This window comes from Trachypithecus francoisi, unplaced genomic scaffold (genome assembly GCF_009764315.1).
Source record: "Trachypithecus francoisi isolate TF-2019V2 unplaced genomic scaffold, Tfra_2.0 Lachesis_group12, whole genome shotgun sequence".
NCBI lineage: Eukaryota > Metazoa > Chordata > Mammalia > Primates > Cercopithecidae > Trachypithecus > Trachypithecus francoisi.
In genome coordinates, this window is record NW_022681457.1 from 54,340,817 (window position 1) to 54,363,452 (window position 22,636).

The window sequence follows — 22,636 nt, forward strand, 5'->3', positions numbered from 1 at the left end:
CTCAGCTCAGGAAAGAAGCCCTGCCTGAAAAGGCTGCAGCTTAGACTGTCACTCTTTCTTCACTCCGCCCAGCATCTGATCACATCTTCTGTCACTCAGGGCCTGAGGGGGCGGGGCCTTAAACATTATCCAATCAGGGACGCCGGGCTGGAAACCGACCAATAGGGCACGCAGCTGGAATGAACCGTAAGGCTTCCGGGTTTGGCAGCTGGAATGAACCGTAAGGCTTTCGGGTTTGGCGGGGCCGTTGTCTCTTGCTGCCGCTGGAGCTCCACGTCTCGTCTTCACTGCTCTGTGTCCTCTGCTCCTAGAGGCCCAGGCTGTGTGGCCCTGTATCCTGCAGGTATTGGGAGATCCACAGCTAAGACGCCGGGACCCCCTGGAAGCCTAGAAATGGTGAGAGTGCCGGTCTAGCGTCCGGATAGAGGGGAAGAGGCTGTGGCAGTACTCAGGCCTCCCCGCAGTCAGCTCCACAATCTGCACCCCGAATTCTCCTTACCCAGCTCCACCTCAGTCCCGTTCAGCCATAAGATGGCGGCTACGCTGACAACCTGGCCCCGGGCGTCATGTCGCTTCCCTGCGCAGTGATTGTGCCCCTGGCCTGGAGCGCTCTGTGGGCAGCTCTGCACCCGCAGTGCCGCGTCTCTCCCAGATTGTGCAGGGACCACTGGAGGGTGTCAAGGAAGAATCCTGACTCTCGGTACGGGTTCATAAATGGGAAGAACTTTGATCTGTGGGGTTCACAGTTTGTCTTTTCTGCTATTGCAATTGTATGGGGCCGGGCTTGGTCAAAGTGCAGCCGAGGCGGGCGGATCAGTTGAGGTCAGGAGTTGAAGACCAAGCCTGACCCAAAATGGGGAAACCCCTTGTCCACTAAAAGTACAAAAATTAGCTGAGTGTGATGGCGAATGTCTGTAGTCCCAGCTTCTCGGGAGGCCGAAGTGAGAGAATCGCTTGAACCCGGGAGGCGGAGGTTGCAGTGAGCTGTGATTTCACTCCAGCCTGGGCGACGGAGCAAGACTCTTGTCTAAAAAAAAAAAAAAAATTATGGGAGTCACTGCAAAAATGTCAAACAATTTAATCAGAGTGATTCAAGAATTGTAGAGCACCCAGCTACAGTTTGTAGTTTGTAGTCCATGGAGAGGCTTGAAGAAGAGACATTTGTGAAATACATGAGGAAGAAAACCAAATTCAGTAATTTATTAGGTTTAGTAATGTAGTTTCTTAAGTTGTACAATCAAGGTGGAAATTTCCTGGTTATGTAATTGAGCTTAATTGGCAGTTTATAGTTGCTTAAGCCTGAATTTTGTTTCCCCTAATGTAGTAATTTACCAAAAAATGCACTTGAGCTTAGATTTTTTTTTTTTTTTTAGAAATAGAAATCCGGGGACTAGAGCCTCTTCAGTCTAGTTGCCTGCCACTCAGTTATTTTCACATCCCACAGGGGACTGATTTTCCCTGGCATTTTTCACATGTGTCCCAAGCAGGGCCTCAAGTGTACCCCATGTTCCTCAATTAATTATTATTATTATTATTATTTTTTGAGACAGAGTCTTGCTCTCTCAGCTCACTGCAACCTCCACCTCTTGGGTTCAAGCGATTCCCCAGCTTCAGCCTCTCTAGTAGTTGGGACTACAGGCACGCACCACCACTCCCAGCTAATTTTTGTATTTTTATTTTTTTTCTTTTCTTTTTTTTTTTTTTTTGAGACGGAGTCTCGCTCTGTCGCCCAGGCTGGAGTCCAGTGGCCGGATCTCAGCTCACTGCAAGCTCCGCCTCCCGGGTTTACGCCATTCTCCTGCCTCAGCCTCCCGAGTAGCTGGGACTACAGGCGCCCGCCACCTCGCCCGGCTAGTTTTTTGTATTTTTAATAGAGACGGGGTTTCACCGTGTTAGCCAGGATGGTCTCGATCTCCTGACCTCGTGATCCGCCCGCCTCGGCCTCCCAAAGTGCTGGGATTACAGGCTTGAGCCACCGCGCCCGGCCAAATTTTTGTATTTTTAGTAGAGACGAGGTTTCACCATGTTTCCCAGGAATCCTAGTTACCAAGGAAAAAAATAGGGAAAATCTCTCTTCCATTTTGGCTGTAGACAATGAATGTATTTCCACAGGAAACTGTGGTAGATAGTTGATGAGTTACATAGATTCATCAACACATTCGTTCCTCTTTTTGCAGGGTAAATTTGCGACAGTGAATATCTCAGTTCTATATCCTTTTTTCTTGAGTTCTGAGTTAAGTGCTAAATTATAAGTGATGAAACATGGTACCTTCTAGAAGAGTTCCCATATAACTAATTTTTTACTACATTATTTTATTTGTTTACTTATTTTTTTGAAACAGAATCTCACTCTGTCACCAGGTTGGAGTGCAGTGGCGTGATCTCGGCTCACACAATCTCTGCCTCCCAGGTTCAAGCAGTTCTCCTGCCTCAGCCTCCCAAGTAGCTGGGATTACAGGTGTGCACCACCACGCCCAGCCAATTTTTTTGTATTTTTAGTAAAGACAGGGTTTCACCATGTTGGCCAAAATGTTCTCAATCTTCTGACCTTGTGATCCACCCACCTCGGCCTTCCAAAGTGTTGGGATTACAGGCATGAGCCACCGTGCCCGGCCTACTTCATTACTTTTAAGATAAATAATAAAATAATACATATATTGTCTGAAAGAAGTAGATATATATGTTTTTTCTTATGGAGGTATAAAATGCAAGCATCTTAGCCAGGTGCAGTGGCTCATGCCTGTAATCTCAGCACTTTGGGAGGCCTAGGCAGGTTCATTACTTGAGGTCAGGAGTTTGAGACCAGCCTGCCAACATGCTGAAACCCCATCTCTACTAAATACAAAAATTAGCCAGGTGTGGTGGCATATGCCTGTATTCCCAGCTACTTGGGAAGCTGAGGCACAAGAATGTCTTGAACCCGGGAGGTGGAGGTTGCAGTGAGCTGAGATCTTTCTAGCCTGGGGCACGGAGCAAGACTGTATCTCAAAAAACAAAAGAATGTAAGAACCTTAAAATTTCCTTCCCTTATGTAAACACTGCGTTTGAGTAATTTCCCTGGATTTTTCAAACACTTAGTTTCAAAAACCAAGTGACTAATTCTGACATGGAAATTAAAGCTTGAACCTAGTGACTCCAAGCTAAGGCTAATATTAAGCCTGCAACTGGATGTTATTACATACTCAGTTTTTTCTGGGGCGCCTCCCCTGCAGATGTCCAAAATACATTCATGAGAGTTAAGTTCCACCTTAGGTGGTGGTCATAGGGCCTATTCTGTTTGGATTTGGAAGGGACTGGTAGTTCGTACATATTTCCATTACTGTAGCAGAAATTGCTGGTGTCTGTGGCAGGGGAGGGCACCTGAGGACAGGAAAGGAGAAACTTCTATTTTCATCTTCATGGAGCAGCTCATTGTTCCTGAATCTCTTCTGTTTTAAAGGACAGAAATGAGTGGATTTTTTTTATTCTGCCAGTTGATGTCATGCTAGCAGGTAAACGTGGTACTGACACCTTTAAAGGCATATTCTCAAGACGCCGTTGTAATTTGTCCAGAGAATCTCGTCTGAGAAGGATTCTATAGAAGGAGGAGATAGAAAAAAAAAAAAAAGGATTTTCTTCAGGTAAACATGCCTCAGCTGAAAAGCTGTGTCCACTCTGCCTCCTGGAATGCCATGCGTTTAGTACTTGAAAACCTTTATTTCTCTACTTGTGTTTTTCCTCCCTAAGGAGTTTGGTTTAAGTACTTCTTAAAATTCTTATGATAGTCAAGGGTCTCTGAAAAGTATTTCTTTCCTGTATCCCAGAGCCTTCTCTACATTCTGTACAGAATAACTTCTTATATGCCATGCAGATTTATCAACAAGAATTTATGATCTGCAATATTAAAAATGTTCCCTTTGTGGCTGTTGAACATGGAAAGATGTGGATACTCAGCATTTCTATTGGGGAAAACTGTGGTCCTTAGTAAAGGTGGAGAAAATATAATGTTGAGGCTCCATTCGTGTGTTCTGTTAGCTGTATGCTGAACAGGATTAAGAAATTGCTTATTTAGGTCAGGTGCGGTGGCTTACGCCTGTAATCCCAGCACTTTGTGAGGTCGAGGCGGGCAGATCACCTGAGGTCAGGAGTTCGATACCAACCTGGCCAACATGGTGGAACCCCGTCTCTACTAAAAATACAAAAATTAGCCTGGTGTGATGGTAGGTGCCTGTAATCCCAGCTACTTGGGAGGCTGAGGCAGGAGAACTACTTGAACCAGGGAGGTGGAGGTTGCAGTGAACTGAGATCGTGCCATTGCACCCTAGCCTAGGGGACAAGAGTGAGACTTTGTCTCAAAAAAAAAAAAAATTGCTCATTTAAATGTGATGGCATTTATTACCCAGAAATTCTGAAAAAAATTGTTAGGAGATACCTACTCTCTAGGGTGCTAAATGTAGCCTACTTAAAATTACTACTAGAAACTACAGAACATAGGTGGTGTCTGCATTTTGAGGTTTGCATAAAACTGATGATTCTTTTTGATTAAATTCAGATTTTATTTGCTTTTTTAAAGAAGGAATATTTCAACAGTGATACTGTGTTCTTCTGTGTGCATTAGGACATCATGAAAATTTGTCCTAGTGCAGTTAATGGTTAATGATTCACTTGCTTAAATAGCTCTCTGACGATTTTTTTTTTTTTTTTTACTATATAGCTAATTATTTTTCTCTTCATTATTAAGTTTCGTTATGCTGCTGATGTGCATAAACAATCATATTTAATCTGGTAGCTGCTCTTTTTTCTTTTTTTTCTACGTATTTTTCTTTGGAAAATGAAGGCTCTTATCTTTGTTTACAGGCCAGAAAAACTGGAAAAAACACAGACTCTTCCACTTACTGGATATCTGACAAAATGTCCTTCTTGGGCCAAAAACATTGACATTATTGGTGAGCTTGTTAGAAATTCAAAAAAATCAGACTTTATTCCAGATCTTCTGGAAAAAAACCCTGCATAACAGGGTCTTCACCTTATTATACATACTAAAATTTGAGAGGTGCCTTCTAACTCAACATGTATTTCTCATCTGAAAAATATTCACAACTCATTCCATATGATATAAATATGTATTCAAAAATGTACATGTTGTGTTCATGCCTTTAATTTTATACTTTATTATCTATAAAAATACATGAACTGATGTGGATCTTATGCTCCTCTTTTTTCTCAGAGTTGCAGAATACTTTAGAGAATATTTCTGTGTTGAAAATTATTTTATTGGATAATTTTAATCAATCCTGTAAGTCAGAACCAGTGTATTCACTCTCTCATTTCACCTTAAGTCAAATTAAAAATTCCACCCCTAATCACTCGGTGAAAATGTGTGCATGTGTGTGTTTCAGGGGCCATTGCAATTTAGAGATGTGGCCATAGAATTCTCTCTGGAGGAGTGGCATTGCCTGGACATTGCACAGCGGAATTTATATAGGAATGTGATGTTAGAGAACTACAGAAACCTGGTCTTCCTTGGTGAGAAAAACTTTAGTACATAATTCATAATATACACAAAATGTTTTATTTCTCTTTTTTGTGGAATGTCTTTTAGTAATTTATTCTTTTTATAAAAGAGTTTCAGATCCAGTTTTTCAAGAAAATCTTCAGAATTTGTTCATTTAGAAAAGAATTACTTCAGTGCCTCATGCCTGTAATCCCAGCAATTTGGGAGGGTGAGGCTCGGGGATTACCTCAGGGCAGGAGTTCGAGAGCAGCCTGGCTAACATGGTGAAACACCGTCTCTCTAATAAAAGTACAAAAAATTAGTTGGGGGCTGTGGCACGCACCTGTAATACCAGCTACTCAGGAGGGTGAGGCAGGAGAATCGCTTGAACTTAGGAGATGAAGGTTGCAGTGAGTCGAGATCATGCCATTGCACTGCAGCCTGGGTGACAGAGCAAGATTCTGTCTTGAGGAAGAAAAAGAAAAAGAAAGAAAGAAAATAAAAAAATTTCTTCAAGATATTTCATCTTAATACAAACTTTCCACATTTCTGAGTTTTGTTCTTCACTCTAAATTAGTGGTAATTCCAGAAATTTACTGACATAAAATATTGTAGCTTCCACCTGAAAATCTAATTGTCGCCACCAATTTTTGATTCAGTAGTACCAGCTAGTAAAATTAGGAAACCTACAAATTGAAAGTTTTTTTTTTTTGAGACAGAGTCTCGCTCTGTCACCCAAGCTGGAATGCAGTGGTGCAATCTGGGCTTACTGCAACATCCACCTCCCAGGTTCAAGCAATTCTTCAGCCTCAGCCCCCTGAGTACCTGGGACTACAGGTGCATATCACCATGCTCGGCTACTTTTTGTATTTTTAGTAGAGATGGGGTTTCACCATGCTGACCAGGCTGATCTTGAACTCCTGACCTCATGATCCGCCTGCCTTGGCCTCCCAAGATGCTGAGATTACAGGAGTGAGCCACCGCACCAGGCAAATTGAAAGTATTTTCTAAATATTTAGAAATTTCTGTTACAAATTTGTATTTTGGTATTAATTTACTAAAATATTTTATCACATCATCTTTCCTGAGCACATTACTAGCTTGTAATTGGAGAATATGAGCAAGATTCATGTTATTTATTTTTAATAAAACAGGTATTATTGTCTCAAAGCCAGACCTCATCACCCGTCTGGAGCAAGGAAAAAAACCTTTGACTGTGAAGAGACATGAGATGGTAGTCAAGCCTCCAGGTAGGTGCGAGTGAAAGTGAATACAACAGACAACACGGATAAGAGGCCCAAGGTCAAAGAGAAAGCCAGTTCTTAAGGTGTGATTCGGGAAGCTGTGTTCCAAAGGAACTTCCTGGGCAGCTGTTTTTTTTTTTTTTTTTTTCTTTTTTTTCTTTTTTAAATTTTGCTCTTACAAAGGGGCATATTGTCTTATGCTTTTAAATTCTCTAAAAATTCTTTTCTTTTGGTGAGCTTCCTTCGTGTTCACAGTGAGAGCCAAAGTCGTCTTCATGGCATATAAGAGACTGCACAATCTGGCTGATTTTTCATTGTTTTGGGGACACACAAATATCTGACTTATTTTGAGAAACTAAAACTATTTTTTAGTTCTATTTTTGCATCAGGTCTGAAATGTGTGAGAGTAGTAGTTTCTGTTGCATTTTTTTGTCCATTTTTGTGCACGGTCCATTCTATTTTTATTACTATACAGTCTTGAAATATAGTTTGAAATTATCCTGCTTTGTTCTTTTTCCTTAAGATTGCTTTGACTATTTGAAGTTTATTTTAGTTTCATGTAAACTTTAGAATTGTATTTTCCATTACTTAAAAAAAAAAAAAACTGCAATTTTGATAGGAAGACTATTGAATCTATAGATCACTTTGGATAATATGACACTTTAATAAAATTTATTCTTTCAATCCATAGACATAAAATATTTTAAAATTAATTTTGATTTTCTAACTTTTTTTATTGTAAATTTTTTTACCTCCTTAGTTAATTTTTTCTCAGAAATTTATTTAATGCTACATTAAATAAGATTTTTTCTTCCTCATCAGATACTTTGTTTTAAGTGTAAGAAACCATACATATACTTGTGTGCTTAATTTTATATTTTGCTAATTTACTGAGTGTATTTATTAGTTTAGACAGGTTTTAATGTACTGTTTGTGGTTTTTTAAATATAAGATTGTGTGATCAACAAACAGCAACTTTTGACTTATTTTTCTTCAATTTCAATGGATTTTTTTATTTCTTTTTTTTTCTTTTGAAAGAGGATTTCACTCTTTTTGCCCAGGCTAAAGTGCAGTGGTGTGATTTTGACTCACTGCAACCTTCGCCTCTTGGGTTCAAGCGGTTCTCCTGCCTTAGCCTCCTGAGTAGCTGGGATTACAGGTACTCACTATAACACCCAACTAATTTTTTGTATTTTTTGGTAGAGATGGGGTTTCACGCTGTTGGCAAGGCTGGTCTCCAACCCCTGACTTCAGATGATATGCCCGCCTCTGCCTCCCAAAATCTTGGGATTACAGCCATGAGCCACTGCACCTGGATGGATTTTTTTATTTCTGTGAATAATTCTTCCGCCACATACTTCCAGTACTGCATTCAAAGAGAAGCATTGACAGTGGGCACAATATAGTTTTGTATTGGTGTCTGAATTTGATGGAGCAAACACCTCTTCGAGTTTTCATAAACTGATTTTAGAAGCATTTCCTCAGGGAACGGTGTGGGTTTCTTTTTTGTTTTGTTTTGTTTTCTTTTCTTTTTGAGATGTAGTTTTGCTCCTGTTGCCCAAGATGGAGTGCAATGGTGCGATCTCGTCTCACCACAACCTCTGCCTCCTGGGTTCCAGCGATTCTCCTGCCTCAGCCTCCCAAGTAGCTGCAAATACAGGCATGCACCACCACGCCTGGGTAATTTTGTATTTTTAGTAAAGAAGGAGTTTCTCCATTTTGGTCACGCTGGTCTTGAACTTCTGACCTCAGGCTATCCACCCACCTCAGTCCTCCAAAGTGCTGGAATTACAGGCACCACACCCTGCCCAATTGCGTGGATTTCTGCATGGGCAGAACTGACCATAAACTGTGGCTCAGGTAACTGAAACTGTCATAGAACTGCTTCAGGGACCTCAGTAAAGGCCACGGTCTGCAGGCCTGCCTACATTGTTGTAAATGGGTGCCTTCCTCCAGATCTCTGGAATGGCAGGACCTCTACCAGACTGGCTGGGAGGAGTTTGGGTTGGTTACAGAGTAAGTTCAGAATTCTCAGTGGGACCAAGTTGGGTAAACCCTATCCTGGTGCATTGCATAGCCATGAATAGGGGTCCTGTAGTTTCCCACCTGACTAAGGGCCTACCTTCTGAATAGAACACTTCTCAATCTTAAGCTTTAGCAGGATCTCAAATCTCTCTTAGAGGTGCTTATTTTGGAGATGGTGTCTTGCTACATAACCCAGGCTGTTCTCAAAATCCTGGCCTGAAGCAGTTCTCCAGCCTTAATGTACCATGTAGCTGTCATTACAGATGTGAGCTAGAATGCCTGGTTCTCTCATAAAAGCATTTTTGTCAGAGAGGGCTGACTTTTTTTGCTGTAAGGGAATATGAAAATGGGAATTTTAATCTTTTCCTCTTACTGATGTCACTTTCCCTATACATTTTTACTTTCTATTTTCTCTTTCAGATTTGTCTGTAAATTTTGATTCAGATATTTGGGACAATATGTTAGAATTTGCATGGTGTGCCTGAAGTAAATTAGATAATTCATAGGGACTCATATTTACTAAAATATTTACTTATAAATTTAAGTTTGCTGCAGGCAAAAAGGAATTAAAGGATTTTCATCTACTTTTTTAGCCTATATATAAATAATAATGTAGTTTATTTCTCAATTTTTTTTTTTTTTTTTTGAGACAGAGTCTCGCTCTGTCGCCCAGGCTGAAGTGCAGTGGCCGGATCTCAGCTCACTGCAAGCTCCGCCTCCCGGGTTTTACGCCATTCTCCTGCCTCAGCCTCCGGAGTAGCTGGGACTACAGGCGCCCGCCACCTCGCCCGGCTAGTTTTTTGTATTTTTAGTAGAGACGGGGTTTCACCGTGTTAGCCAGGATGGTCTCGAACTCCTGACCTCGTGATCCGCCCGTCTCGGCCTCCCAAAGTGCTGGGATTACAGGCTTGAGCCACCGCGCCCGGCTCAATATTTGTTTTACGTATCAGAGGGCCTAACCCTATTCTGCAAATTATATATTTTTTTATTTAACAATGTAAGGCTGCTCTTTGCTTCTAAAGTTGGATTATAGCAGTTTCATTTTGTGTAATAATACCATATATTTAAAATATTAAAAGTAGTTTCTTTTAAATGCTATTTTTTAAAGTTTCTCATTAGAATCTTCTATTTATACCGCATATTCTCCAAAATTTTACTGCCACACAGTGCATGCCAATGATTCAAAATACCTGCAGTTAGTGAGTATACACTAGTAGTTAAATATTTCAGTTATCTAGAAACTTTTTTTTTTTTTTTTTTGAGATGGAGTCATGCTCCGTCACCCAGCCTGGGGTGCAGTGGTGTGATCGTGGCACAGTGCAACTTCCGCCTTCTGGGTTCAATCAATTCTCATGCCTCAGTCTCTCAAGTGGTGGAGTTACAAGCATGTGTCACCACTCCTGGCTAATTTTTGTATTTTTAGTAGAGACGGGGCTTCACCAAGTTGGCCAAACTGGTCTAGTTGTGAGCCACCGCACACGGCCTGACAATTTTTTTAATGATACATTAATGTTGCATACTAGATTTTATGAGTAAACATTTCTTTTATTATTGTTTTGAAGTTTTATATTAGTGTGCTTTTTTTCAGTGTAGTGTTTTTTTCTTTTCTTTCTTTTTTTTTTTTTTGAAACAGAGTCTTGCTCTGTCACCCAGGCTAGAGTGCAGTGGTGTGATCTTGGCTCACTGCAACCTCTTCCTGGAGGGCTCAAGCTATTCTTCTGCCTTGACCGCCTGAGTGGCTGGGACTACTAGTGTGTGCCACCACGCCTGGCTAATTTTTGCATTTTTAGCAGAGACGGGGTTTCACGACATTGGCCAGTCTGGTCTGGAACTGCTGACCTCGTGATTTGCGTGCCTCAGCCTCCCAAAGTGCTGGGATTACAGTTGTGATCCACTGTGCCTGTCCTCAGTGTAGGTTTCTTAACGTTAGTTTATTGGGTGTTTTGGTTTTACTTAATATATTATAACTTTAGATAATTTGCAATTCTACTTGTACATTTTAAGTCAATTTGAGGTTTAAGAGATAAATTATGGGCCAGGCGCGGTGGCTCAAGCCTGTAATCCCAGCACTTTGGGAGGCCGAGACGGGCGGATCACAAGGTCAGGAGATCAAGACCATCCTGGCTAACCTGGTGAAACCCCGTCTCTACTAAAAAATACAAAAAACTAGCCAGGCGAGGTGGTGGGCACCTGTAATCCCAGCTACTCGGGAGGTTGAGGCAGGAGAATGGCGTAAACCCAGGAGGTGGAGCTTGCAATGAGCCGAGATCGCGTCACTGCACTCCAGCCTGGGCGACAGAGCGAGACTCCATCTCAAAAAAAAAAAAAAAAAGATAAATTATGCATATCTATCACAATTAGATTACATATGTATGTCTGTTTATCTATAAATATGACCCCAATTTTAGTCATGGCTTATCTTATATTCTTTCTTAGCTTATTTTCCATGGTAGTTTTATCTTGTCTAAGTGAGTACTCATGGAAATAGTCTTATTTTTACCATGTGTTTAATTGTTAATATATATTTCCTTTTGTGAGAGAAACACTTTTGTGATTTGAAGGTAATTTTCAAAAAAATATATAATTCTGGTTTTTTCTCAGTTTTTCTTTAAAAAAAATTGTCTTAAAAACACATAACATAAAATTCACCATCTTAAATCTGTTGAAGTTTACATTTCAGAGCCAGGCGTGGTGGTGGCTCGGATCTGTAATCCTAGGATTTTGGGAGGCCAAGACAGGAGGATCCCTGGAGCTCAAACAGCCTGGGGAGCATATGGAGACTCTCCACTATAAAAAAAATGTAATAATAGCCAGGCATGGTGGTTTGCAGCTGTGGTTCCAGCTACTTGGGAGATTGAGGGGGAGTCAAAATTGTGCCACTACACTTTAGCTTGGGTGACAGAGTGAGACCCTGTCTCAAAAAAAAAGCTGTTCATTTCAGGCATGTTAATTATATTCGCCTTGTTATGCAAAATACTTCTAGAAACTTTACATCTTGTAAAACTAAACCTCAATGCCCATTAAGTACCAACTGCTCATTTTAGCTCTCTCCAGCCCTTGACAGACAAACCTTCCATTTTCTGCTTTCATGATTTTGACTACTTAAGATATCTCACATAAGTGGAATCATACAATATCCATAATTTTGTTACTGGATTAATTCAGGTGACATAATATTCTCAATGTTCATCTTAAAATGTGATAAGATTATTCTTTTTAAAGTGGAATAATATTCCATTGTATGTATATGTTACATTTTTTGATGTGTTTATAAATCAAGAGATATCTGGGTGGTTCAGCCTTTTGGCTTTTTTGAATACTGGTACAAAATACATGGATTTTCAATTATCTTCCAGGTCCTGTGTTGCATTTTTTTTATGTGTGGTTTGTTTCCTTCCTTCCTTCCTTCCTTTGGTGGGTGGATCACGAGTTCAGCAGATCGAGACCATCCTGGTTAACACGGTGAAACCCCATCTCTACTAAAAATACAAAAAATTAGCCGGGCATGGTGGCAGGCACCTATAGTCCCAGCTACTCAGGAGGCTGAGGCAGGAGAATGACGTGAACCTGGGAGGTGGAGCTTGCAGTGAGCAGAGATCACGCCACTGCGCTCCAGCCTGGGCAACAGAGCAAGACTCTATCTCAAAATAATAATAATAATAAAAATAATTTTTTTTGTCCCCTGAGCAAGAGTATGTTGAAGAGTGTGATCCATATTCACATATTTGTGAATTTGCCAGTTTGACTTTTGCTTTTAATTCCTAGTTTCATTCAGTTTTTGTTAGAAAACACACAGTGTATAATTTTAGTATTCTTAAAGTGATTGGTTGTTGTTTTGAGACAAGATCTTATCGTCACCCAGGCTGCAGTGCAGTGGCATAATTGTGGCTCACTGTAGCCTCAGCCTCCTGGGCTCAAGTGATTATTATTTCACCTCAGTTTTTTGAGTAGCTAGGACTGTAGACATGTACTACCACGTCTGGCTAATTGGTTGCTTGTTTTTAGTGTTAGGACCTCACTGTTTTGCCCAGGCTGGTCTCAAACTTTTGGCCTCAGTGGATCTCCCAAAGTGTTAGGATTATAGGCAAGAGCCATGACACCCAGTAGGTATTTTTAAATTTAATAAAGCTTGGTATGTGTCCTAACAGAATATAACAGATGCAAATAAGAATATTGTGTATTATCTTGGTTTTGACGGGAGAGTTTTTTATGTGTCTGTGAAGCCTAGTTGGTCTATAATATGGTTTGGATGTCCCTGTTGTCCAAACATCAAACTGCAATATAAATCCTCAGTGTTGGATATGGGACCTGGTGGGACATGTTTGGGTCATGGGGGTGAATTTCTCATGAATGGCTTGGTACCTACTCTTGGTAACCAAAAAGATTAGACTCTATCAATTCAAATAGGAGCTGGTTCATTAAAAGAATATGGCTTCTTCACCTCACACTTGCTCTGTGTCTTATCATATAATGTATCCAGTTACTTCTTACCTTCCACCATGATTTTAAGCTTCTTGAAATCCTCATTAGAAGCAGATGCTGACATGTACTTCTTGTACAGTCTGATGAGCTGTGAGCCAAATAAACCTTTTTTCTTTATAAATTATGCACTCTCAAGTATTCCTCTATATGCAAAATAATTAATATGGTCTATAATATTGTCTCAGTTTTCTCTTATTTTTTGTCTGAATTTTCTGTTTATTATTGCAAATGGGTTTTTGATGTCTACAATTATTATGTTGCTATGTGTCCCCCTTCACTTTTGTCAATATTTGCTTATATATTTTGGAGCCTTGATGCTATATACCCGTATACATATAGATAGATAAATATTTTAGATTCCTGCTAAATCAATTTACTTTATCATAATATAATATCAATCATTGTCCCATGGTAGTAGTTGACTTAAAGCATATTCTGTCTAATATAATTATGATTATCTTAATTGTTACTATTTTCATGGAATATAACTTTTTTTCATTCTGTTACTTTCAGCCTATTTGACTCAATGCTAAAATGAGTCTCTTGTAGGGAGCATAGTATATGCTTTTTAAAAAAAACCACTCAGGCATTCTATATCTTTTTTTTAATATAATTTTATTTACTTATATATTTATTTATTTATTTATTTTATTTTTTGAGATAGCGTTTCGCTCTCGTTACCCAGGCTGGAGTACAATGGTGCAATCTCAACTCACTGCAACCTTCACCTCCTGGGTTCAAGTGATTCTTCTGCCTCAGCCTCCCAAGTAGCTGGGATTACAGGCGCATGCCACCACACCTGGATAATTTCTTGTATTTTAGTAGAGATGGGGTTTTCCCGTGATGGCCAGGCTCATCTTGAACTCCTGACCTCAGGTAATCTGCCTGCGTTGGCCTCCCAAAGTGTTGGGATTAGACGTGTCAGCCACTGTGCCTGGCCTCATGTATTTTTGAGATAGGGTCTCACTCTGTCAACCAGGCGTATTTGCATGGCTCACGGCTGCTTGAACCTCCCAAAATCAGATGATCCTCTCCATTCAGCCTCTTAAGTAGCTGGGTTACATGAATTTGCCCGCACACCCAGCTAGCTTTTTTTGTATTTTTTGTAGAGACAGAGTTTTGCCATGTTGCCCAGGCTGATCTTGAACTTGTGGGATCAAGTAATTGGCCCACCGTGGACGTCCAAAGTCCTAAGATTACATTTCATTTCATTAAATAGCTTAATGAGAGTTCTGTATTTTTGTATCTACTGAATGATTTGGTGACAGAAATTTGCATTGCTTTTACCTATTACCTTTCAGTAACAATGCTGCAATAATTATGCAAAAGTTAATGAATGTGCTACCTTCTGTTTCATTAGTCTACTTTTTCAACTTTTTAGTCATAACAAATTATTTTAATTCTGTAGCTTTTTGATGTGTTTTGAAATCAGAAATGGTAATGCCTCCAACATTGTTCCTTTTTTTGTAGATTGTTGGGTAGTTTGTTATTTCTTTAGATTCCACATACTTTTGGATTTGTTGTTTGTATTTCTTCAAAAATGCAATGAGACATTTGAAGAACATTGCATTAAATCTGTAGATTAAATTGAGCAGTACAGACATCTTCACAATATTAATTATTTCTTTTTCAATTGTTTGTTTTTGAGATGGAGTTAAATTCACCCACGTCGGCTTCCCAAAGTGCTGGGATTACAGGTGTGAGCCACTGCACACAGCTCATTTTTTTGAACAAGTGCATGCTCAAGAGCGTGTTTTATCATTTCTATATATTTGTAAATTTATCAATTATTTATATTATTGTTTTACCCTGTAATTCCATTTTTGTCATAGAAAGTAGTCTATAAAATTTCAGTTTTAAAAAATGTGTTAAGGCTTCATTTTTGGTCTAAGAGGTGGTCTATATAGGAGAATTCTCTATGAGCTATTGAGAAGGCTGTGTATCCTGATGTTGTGGAGGAGTGTTCTCTTTATCTTCATTAGAAATAATGGTTTTTTACTGCCTTCTAGTCCTCTGTTCCCTTATTAATATTCTGTCTTGTTTTATTATTATTACAGAAAATGAAGGATTGAAATATCCTACTATAGTTATATTGCTGTCTGTGTGTATTCAATTTTGTATTTGCTTTATTTGAAACTCTAATATGAGATGCATACATGCAAATACACACATGTATAAACAAATTTGTCATAGATTCCCAGTGAAAGAATGCATATATTGTTTAATGCCTTCTTTGTCTTCTTGAAGTTTTGACTTAAAGTACGTTTTATAAAATATGACAGTTTCTTAGTTAAGATGTAGCTTGTGTAATATTATTTTGAGCCCTTCTGCTCTCATTTGGTTAATATTTACATGAAATTTCTACTTCCATCTTGCCACTTTCAGTCTTTTTTTATCATTAGATCTCAACTGACTCTTGTAAAAAGGCAAGTTGAATCTTGATTTTAAAAATTTTTAATAATCCTTTTTATTTAAAGTGTGTCTCTTAATTGGAGAGATAATTATATATATATTTAAATAGTTTTCTGCAAAAGAAAAACAAGTTATTTTATTGTTTTGATTCTTGTGTCTTTGTCTCTCATTTTCTTTTTCTTTTTTTTTTAATTTTTGTATTGACATGCTTTCAGTTTCTTTTTTTCTTTTGTGTATCTGTACAGACATTTTCTGAGTGATACCTTCTGAGTTTACATAAGACCTCTAAAAGATCCAACAATATATTTAAATGTGGTAAAAAATCAACTTAAGTTTCATACAAAATATTTTCATCATTACATCTGCCTTCACTTTGTTATTGATTTGGCTAATCATATTTTTTATGTTTGTATATTCATTAACAGATGTTTATAATAATTTGTTTTTTTAATTAATAATTAAAAATGTTTTCTGCACCATTATGGTAATGTTAAGAAATTCCATTTTTGTGTATGTTCATATCTTTCCCAGAAAGTTACATATTTTCTATGATTATGTGTTGTTTTCTTGCATTATGTTGTTTTCAGTGGAAGAAACTCCTTTCAGTATCTTTGATATATAGGGCATGTGCAGTGCCAATGTAGGTTCTCAGGATTTGGTTATTTTGGAAGTACTTATTTTTATTTGGTAGTACAATTGAGGTGATGGTATTATTCTCACTTGACAGCTTTTTTTATTATTATTATTATTTTAACTTTAACAATATCACAGTTTCCTTCTCACCTGCAAAAAATATTTTTCTAAATTGACTTGTTATCTCATGAGACTATGCTTATAAATGACACATCATTTTTATCTTATAGCTCCCAAAATTCTCTAATCCGTGATTTTTGAAATTTTTTTATATGTATGTTTGTTATAAATATCTTTGTGTGTATCCTAGTTTGTTTATTCAGCTTTCTCATGTTTACCTCATTTTTAAAGAAATTTTCCAGTTTTTAAATATTTTTTATATCCACAGTTTTTGTTTTTTGCTATTTAAATGTTTCTGGTTGTTATTCTCATTTTTCTGATCTTTGGTAGTTGTCTGTGTTCCTACTTAACTTGCTGAATATTCAACTTATTTATTTATTTATTTATTTATTTATTTTTCTGAGACGGAGTCTCTCTCTGTCACCATGGCTGGAGTGCAGTTGTGTGATCTTTGTTCACTGCAACCTCCATCTCCCAGGTTCAAGCAATTCTCTTGCCTCAGCCTCTCAAGTAGCTGGGATTATAGGTGCCTGCAACCACACTCGGCTAATTTTATGTATTTTTAGTACATATAAGGTTTCACCATGTTGGCCAGGCTAATCTTGAACTCCTGACCTCAAATGATCCACTCACCTCAACCTCCCAAAGTGCTGGGATTACAGGCATGAGCCACCATGCTGGCCCTATTTTATTGTATTTTTCAAACAGTCTTCCTCTGTTGCCCAGGCTGGAGTGCAGAGGTATAATCTTCACTCACTGATGGGGCCATGTTGCTCTAATATTTTGTATTCACTGTAATCTTTGAGATTTGGACATTAACAAAAAGCTACCTGTTAGAATCTTTAAAATATAACTATCCAAGATTTGGACATTAACAAAAAGCTACCTGTTAGAATCTTTAAAATATAACTATCCTGACATAGTCTGAAATCAGTTGTCATGGCTAGAGATTTTGGGAATTTCTCAAATACGTTTTTAGGATGTGTCTTGTCTAAAATTTTGTGTTTATTGTTTAGTTAAATTGGCTTATTCATATTTCTTCCTAATAGTCAGTAATTACTTGCTATACCTATTCCCTTTTTGGTGTAGGGCAGTATCTCTGCTTCTGTAACATTTGTCTTTAGATGCAGCAGACTCAAACTGCTAATCCAACTTATATCACCATTTCCTTCAGCATTTTATGTCATGGGAGACATTTACCAGTGTCTAGAAAAACCCCTAAAAGCCAAAAATAAAGATGTATGTGCCAATATTTTTCTTGTTTTTTAAAAAAGAAACCAGGATTTGGCAATTTACATTTGTGTGTGTGTGTGTGAGAGAGAGAGAGAGAGAGAGTCTCACCCTGTTACCTATGCTGGAATTCAGAGGCATGATCGTGGTCACTACAATATCTGCCATTAGAGAGTCTCACTCTGTCACCCAGGTTGGAGTGCAGTGGCATGATGTCGGCTCACTGCAACCTCTGCCTCCTGAGTTCAAACAATATTCTGCCTCACCCTCCTGCGTAGCTGAGATTACAAGTGCCTGCCACCACACCTTTCTAATTTTTTGTAGTTTTAGTAGAGACAGGGTCTCATCATCTTGGCCAGGCTCCCTTTGAACTCCTGACCTCATGACCAACCCATGTCAACCTCCCAATGTGCTGAAATTACTGGCATGAGCCATCATTCCTGACCAACAATTTACTTTTAAAGGCACAATGTTATACTGGAGAGCAGGAAGAGCTCTGTTGGGTATAAGTAGCGGACTTTTCTTTTTATTCTATGTGACTCTGCATTGTGCTCACCTGGGGCCCTTCACACACTTAATTATAAATTTTTTACAAATGTATTTTGGGCAGTATGCTTTGGTTAAATTTATATGTCCAGGAAGAAATTACAGCTTGTGATATTTTACTATGTCATCTTGCTTATGTAGTATGTATACTTGTGTAGGTTTGATTTGTAAAGTATATTTATCTGAGTCTAGCAATTGAAGTAATGTGTTTTTATGGTTTCTTTTAGTTTTGTCTTCTCATTTTACCCAAGACCTTTGGCCAGAGCAGAGCATAAAAGATTCTTTCCAAAAACTGATACTGAGAAGATATGAAAAATATGGACATGACAATTTACAGTTTAAAAAAGCCTGTGAAGGTGTGGATGAGTGTAAGGTGCACAAAAGAGGTTATAGCGGACTTAACCAACGTTTGACAACTATCCAGAGCAAAATATTTCAATGTGATAAATATGGGAAAGTCTGTCATCAATTTTCAAATACAAACAGACATAAGACAAGACATACTGGAAAAAAAGCTTTAAAATGTATAGAATGTGGCAAAGCTTTTAACCTGTCCTCAATCCTTAATACACATAAGAAAATTCGTACTGGAGAGAAACCATACAAATGTATAGAATGTGGAAAAGCCTTCAACTGGTCCTCACAGCTTACTACACATAAGATAATTCATACTGGAGAGAAATGGTACAAATGTGAAGACTGTGGCAAAGCCTTTAACCGCTCCTCTAACCTTACTACGCATAAGAAAATTCACACTGGAGAGAAACCCTACAAATGTGAAGAATGTGGCAAGGCCTTTAAGCGCTCCTCTGTCCTTACTACACATAAGAGAATTCATACTGGGGAGAAACCCTATGAATGTAAAGAATGTGGCAAAACCTTTAAGTACCTTTCTTCCCTTTCTACACATAAAATAATTCATACTGGAGATAAACCCTACAAATGTGAAGAATGTGGCAAAGCCTTTAATGACTCATCTACTGTTACTACACATAAGAGAATTCATACTGGGGAGAAACCCTATGAATGTAAAGAATGTGGCAAAACCTTTAAGTACCTTTCTTCCCTTTCTACACATAAAATAATTCATACTGGAGATAAACCCTACAAATGTGAAGAATGTGGCAAAGCCTTTAATGACTCATCTACTGTTACTAAACATAAGAGAATTCATACTGGAGAGAAACCCTACAAATGTGATGAATGTGGTGAAGCCTTTAAGTACTCCTGTTCCCTTACTGCACATAAGATAATTCATACTGGAAAGAAGCCTTACAAATGTGAAGAATGTGGCAAAGTGTTTAAGCGCTCCTCTCCCCTTTCTAAACATAAGAGAATTCATACTGGAGAGAAACCCTACAAATGTGAAGAATGTGGCAAAGCCTTCAGTCGGTCCTCTATTCTTACTACACATAAGATAATTCATACTGGAGAGAAGCCCTACAAATGTGAAGACTGTGGCAAAGCCTTTAACCGCTCCTCTAACCTTACTACACATAAGAAAATTCACACTGGAGAGAACCCTACAAATGTGAAGAATGTGGCAAGGCCTTTAAACGCTCCTCTATCCTTACTATACATAAGAGAATTCATACTGGGGAGAAACCCTATAAATGTGAAGAATGTGGCAAAACCTTTAAGTACCTTTCTTCCCTTTCTACACATAAAATAATTCATATTGGAGAGAAACTCTACAAATGTGAAGAATGTGGCAAAGCCTTTAAGCAGTCCTCAAACCTCACTACACATAAGATAATTCATACTGGAGAGAAACCATACAAATGTAAAAAATGTGGAAAAGCCTTTAACCAGTCTGCACACCTTACTACACATAAGATAATTCATACTGGAGAGAAACCCTACAAATGTGAAGACTGTGGCAAAGCCTTTAACCGCTCCTCTAACCTTACTACACATAAGAAAATTCACACTGGAGAGAAACCCTACAAATGTGAAGAATGTGGCAAGGCCTTTAAACGCTCCTCTATCCTTACTATACATAAGAGAATTCATACTGGGGAGAAACCCTATGAATGTGAAGAATGTGGCAAAACCTTTAAGTACCTTTCTTCCCTTTCTACACATAAAATAATTCATATTGGAGAGAAACCCTACAAATGTGAAGAATGTGGCAAAGCCTTCAACTGGTCCTCACACCTTACTACACATAAGAGAATTCATACTGGAGAGAAACCCTACAAATGTGAAGAATGTGGCAAAGGCTTTAAGTACTCCTCTATGCTTACTAGACATAAGATAATTCATACTGGAGAGAAACCCTACAAATGTGAAGTGTGGCAAAGCTTTTAACCATCCCACAACCCTTTTTTCACATAAGAAAATTCATATTGGAGGGAAACCATACAAGTGCAATAAATGTGGCAAAGCCTTTATTTCATCCTCAAACCTTAGAAGACATGAGATAATTCATATGGGAGAGAATCCCTACAAATATGAAAATGTGGCAAAGCCTTAAACACTCCTCTGCCCTTACTAGACATAAGATAATTCATACTGGAGAGAAACCCTATGAGTTTGATGAATGTGGGAAAGTTTTTAACCAGCTATCAACTTTTACTAAATATGAGAATTTATATGGAACATAAACCCTACAAATATAAAGAATGTGACAAAGAGGGAGTTCTCAACCCTTATTACACATAATTCATATTGGACAGAAACCTTAAAGAATGTGGCCCCTGAAGAATGTGGCAAAGCCTATAACAAGTTTTCAATCAATTTTTTTTTTTTTTTTTTTTTTTGAGATGAAGTTTCATGCTTGTCACCCAAGCTGGAATACAGTGCCACGATCTTGGCTCACTGCAACCTCCGCCTCCTGAATTCAAGTCATCCTTCTGCCTCAGCTTTTCTAGTAGCTGAGATTACAAGTGCCTACCATCATGCCCAGCTAATTTTTGTATTTTTAGTAGAGATGCAATTTTACCATGTTTGCCTGGGTGGTCTCAAACTCCTGACCTCAGGTGATCCACTCACTTTGGCCTCCTAAAGTGCTGGGATTACAGGCATGAACCATGATGCCTGGCCACCATTTCTGAATTCTTAAGAGACTTGGTGATAATTCATGCTGAAGAGGAACTCCACAAACCTAAAAAATGTGACAGTGCTTTTACCAACCCCTCCAACTTCTCTATACATAACAATAATTATTCTGGTGTGAAACCCTAGAAATACATAAAATGTGACAGAGCCTTTATATGGTGGCCACACTTGCTTGTGGGTAAGATAACTCATACTGGCAAAACTCCTACAAGTGTGAAGAATGTGGCAAAACTTTTAATCAGTACTTACACCTTATTTCACAAGAAAGCTATTATCCTTGAGAAAAATTGTACAAATATAAGGAATATGGAAAACCCATTAACTCCTACTCATATCTTAATATAAAAAGGTTTCTTTTAATAAAAGCATTGAGTGTAATTACTGTCAAAAAATATTTCAGAAAGTATAAGCCTTTAAACTGAAGAAATATGAAGACAACTATTACAACTATAAAGGGGGTTATAGCACATTTACTTATATCAGAGATCTTATTGCACACATTTTGTACTAGAGGAAAACCCTGAAGCAGTTGCTTAAGTTTGTTCCACATCAGGAAATTTATATTGGAGATGAGTCCTGTAAATGTAATACATTTAGAAACACTTTTTTTTCCCCCAGAAACTACATCTTAGAAAACACCAGAGTTTATACTAAAATATAGTTTTGCAGATGCAGTAAATATAAAAACATTTAATTCGAAATAGAATGTATATAAATATCAGAATCTACAGTAGAATAACTAAGGCACTGACGAGTATAAAAACTAATCCACAACTACAGTTTTTAGATAAATGATTTGTATGTAACTTTAAAAAGAGATTTTTGGAAGCATTGTAATTACATTGAAAGTATACTTGCTTAAAATTTTTTGAAAACTGAATAGTGATGTAATACAGCTTTCAAATTATGCTGTTATTTTATTCCTATTCACATGTGAAAGCAAGTGATCAATTGCTTCTACATCAGAGATATTAGACATATTTAAAAATTACTTGGACATTATGACGTTTTCTATAAAAGAGTAAGAACATTAAAATATAAGATGCATAATGAAAATATAAGTGGAGAGGTTCTTTGTAGTAAACCTCTATTAAGTAATGTATAAGGTAAATGTTCAGAGCAATACTTTTCTACATTATAGTGTCACAAAGAAATAGTTGAAAGTATGTTAAAATAAATTAGTATATTGTTTTACTAATTGTACTTTTATGTAATAAAATACAGTACATTTAAAAATTGTTAGGGCTGGGCTCGATGCCTGAAATCCCAGTACTTTGGGAGGTCGAGGTGGGTGGATCACCTGAGGTGGTGAATTTGAGACCAGCCTGGCCAACATGGAGAAACCCCGTCTCTATTAAAATTTTTAGCCAGCCATGGTGGTGCATGCCTGTAATCCCAGCTACTCAGGAGG

At 38.1% G+C, this 22,636-nt stretch overlaps 1 protein-coding gene across 1 annotated transcript; it reads left to right on the plus strand.

Moving 5' to 3' along the window:
• The first annotated feature begins 202 nt into the window (after positions 1-202).
• Positions 203-22,419, plus strand: LOC117093711 (zinc finger protein 737-like). Its single transcript, XM_033229220.1, is given in 6 exon segments — positions 203-396; positions 5,379-5,505; positions 6,628-6,723; positions 18,393-19,682; positions 19,685-20,456; positions 20,458-22,419. Coding segments are annotated over 6 exon segments (2,652 nt in total). The 5' UTR covers positions 203-213; the 3' UTR covers positions 20,642-22,419.
• Positions 22,420-22,636: the final 217 nt, after the last annotated feature.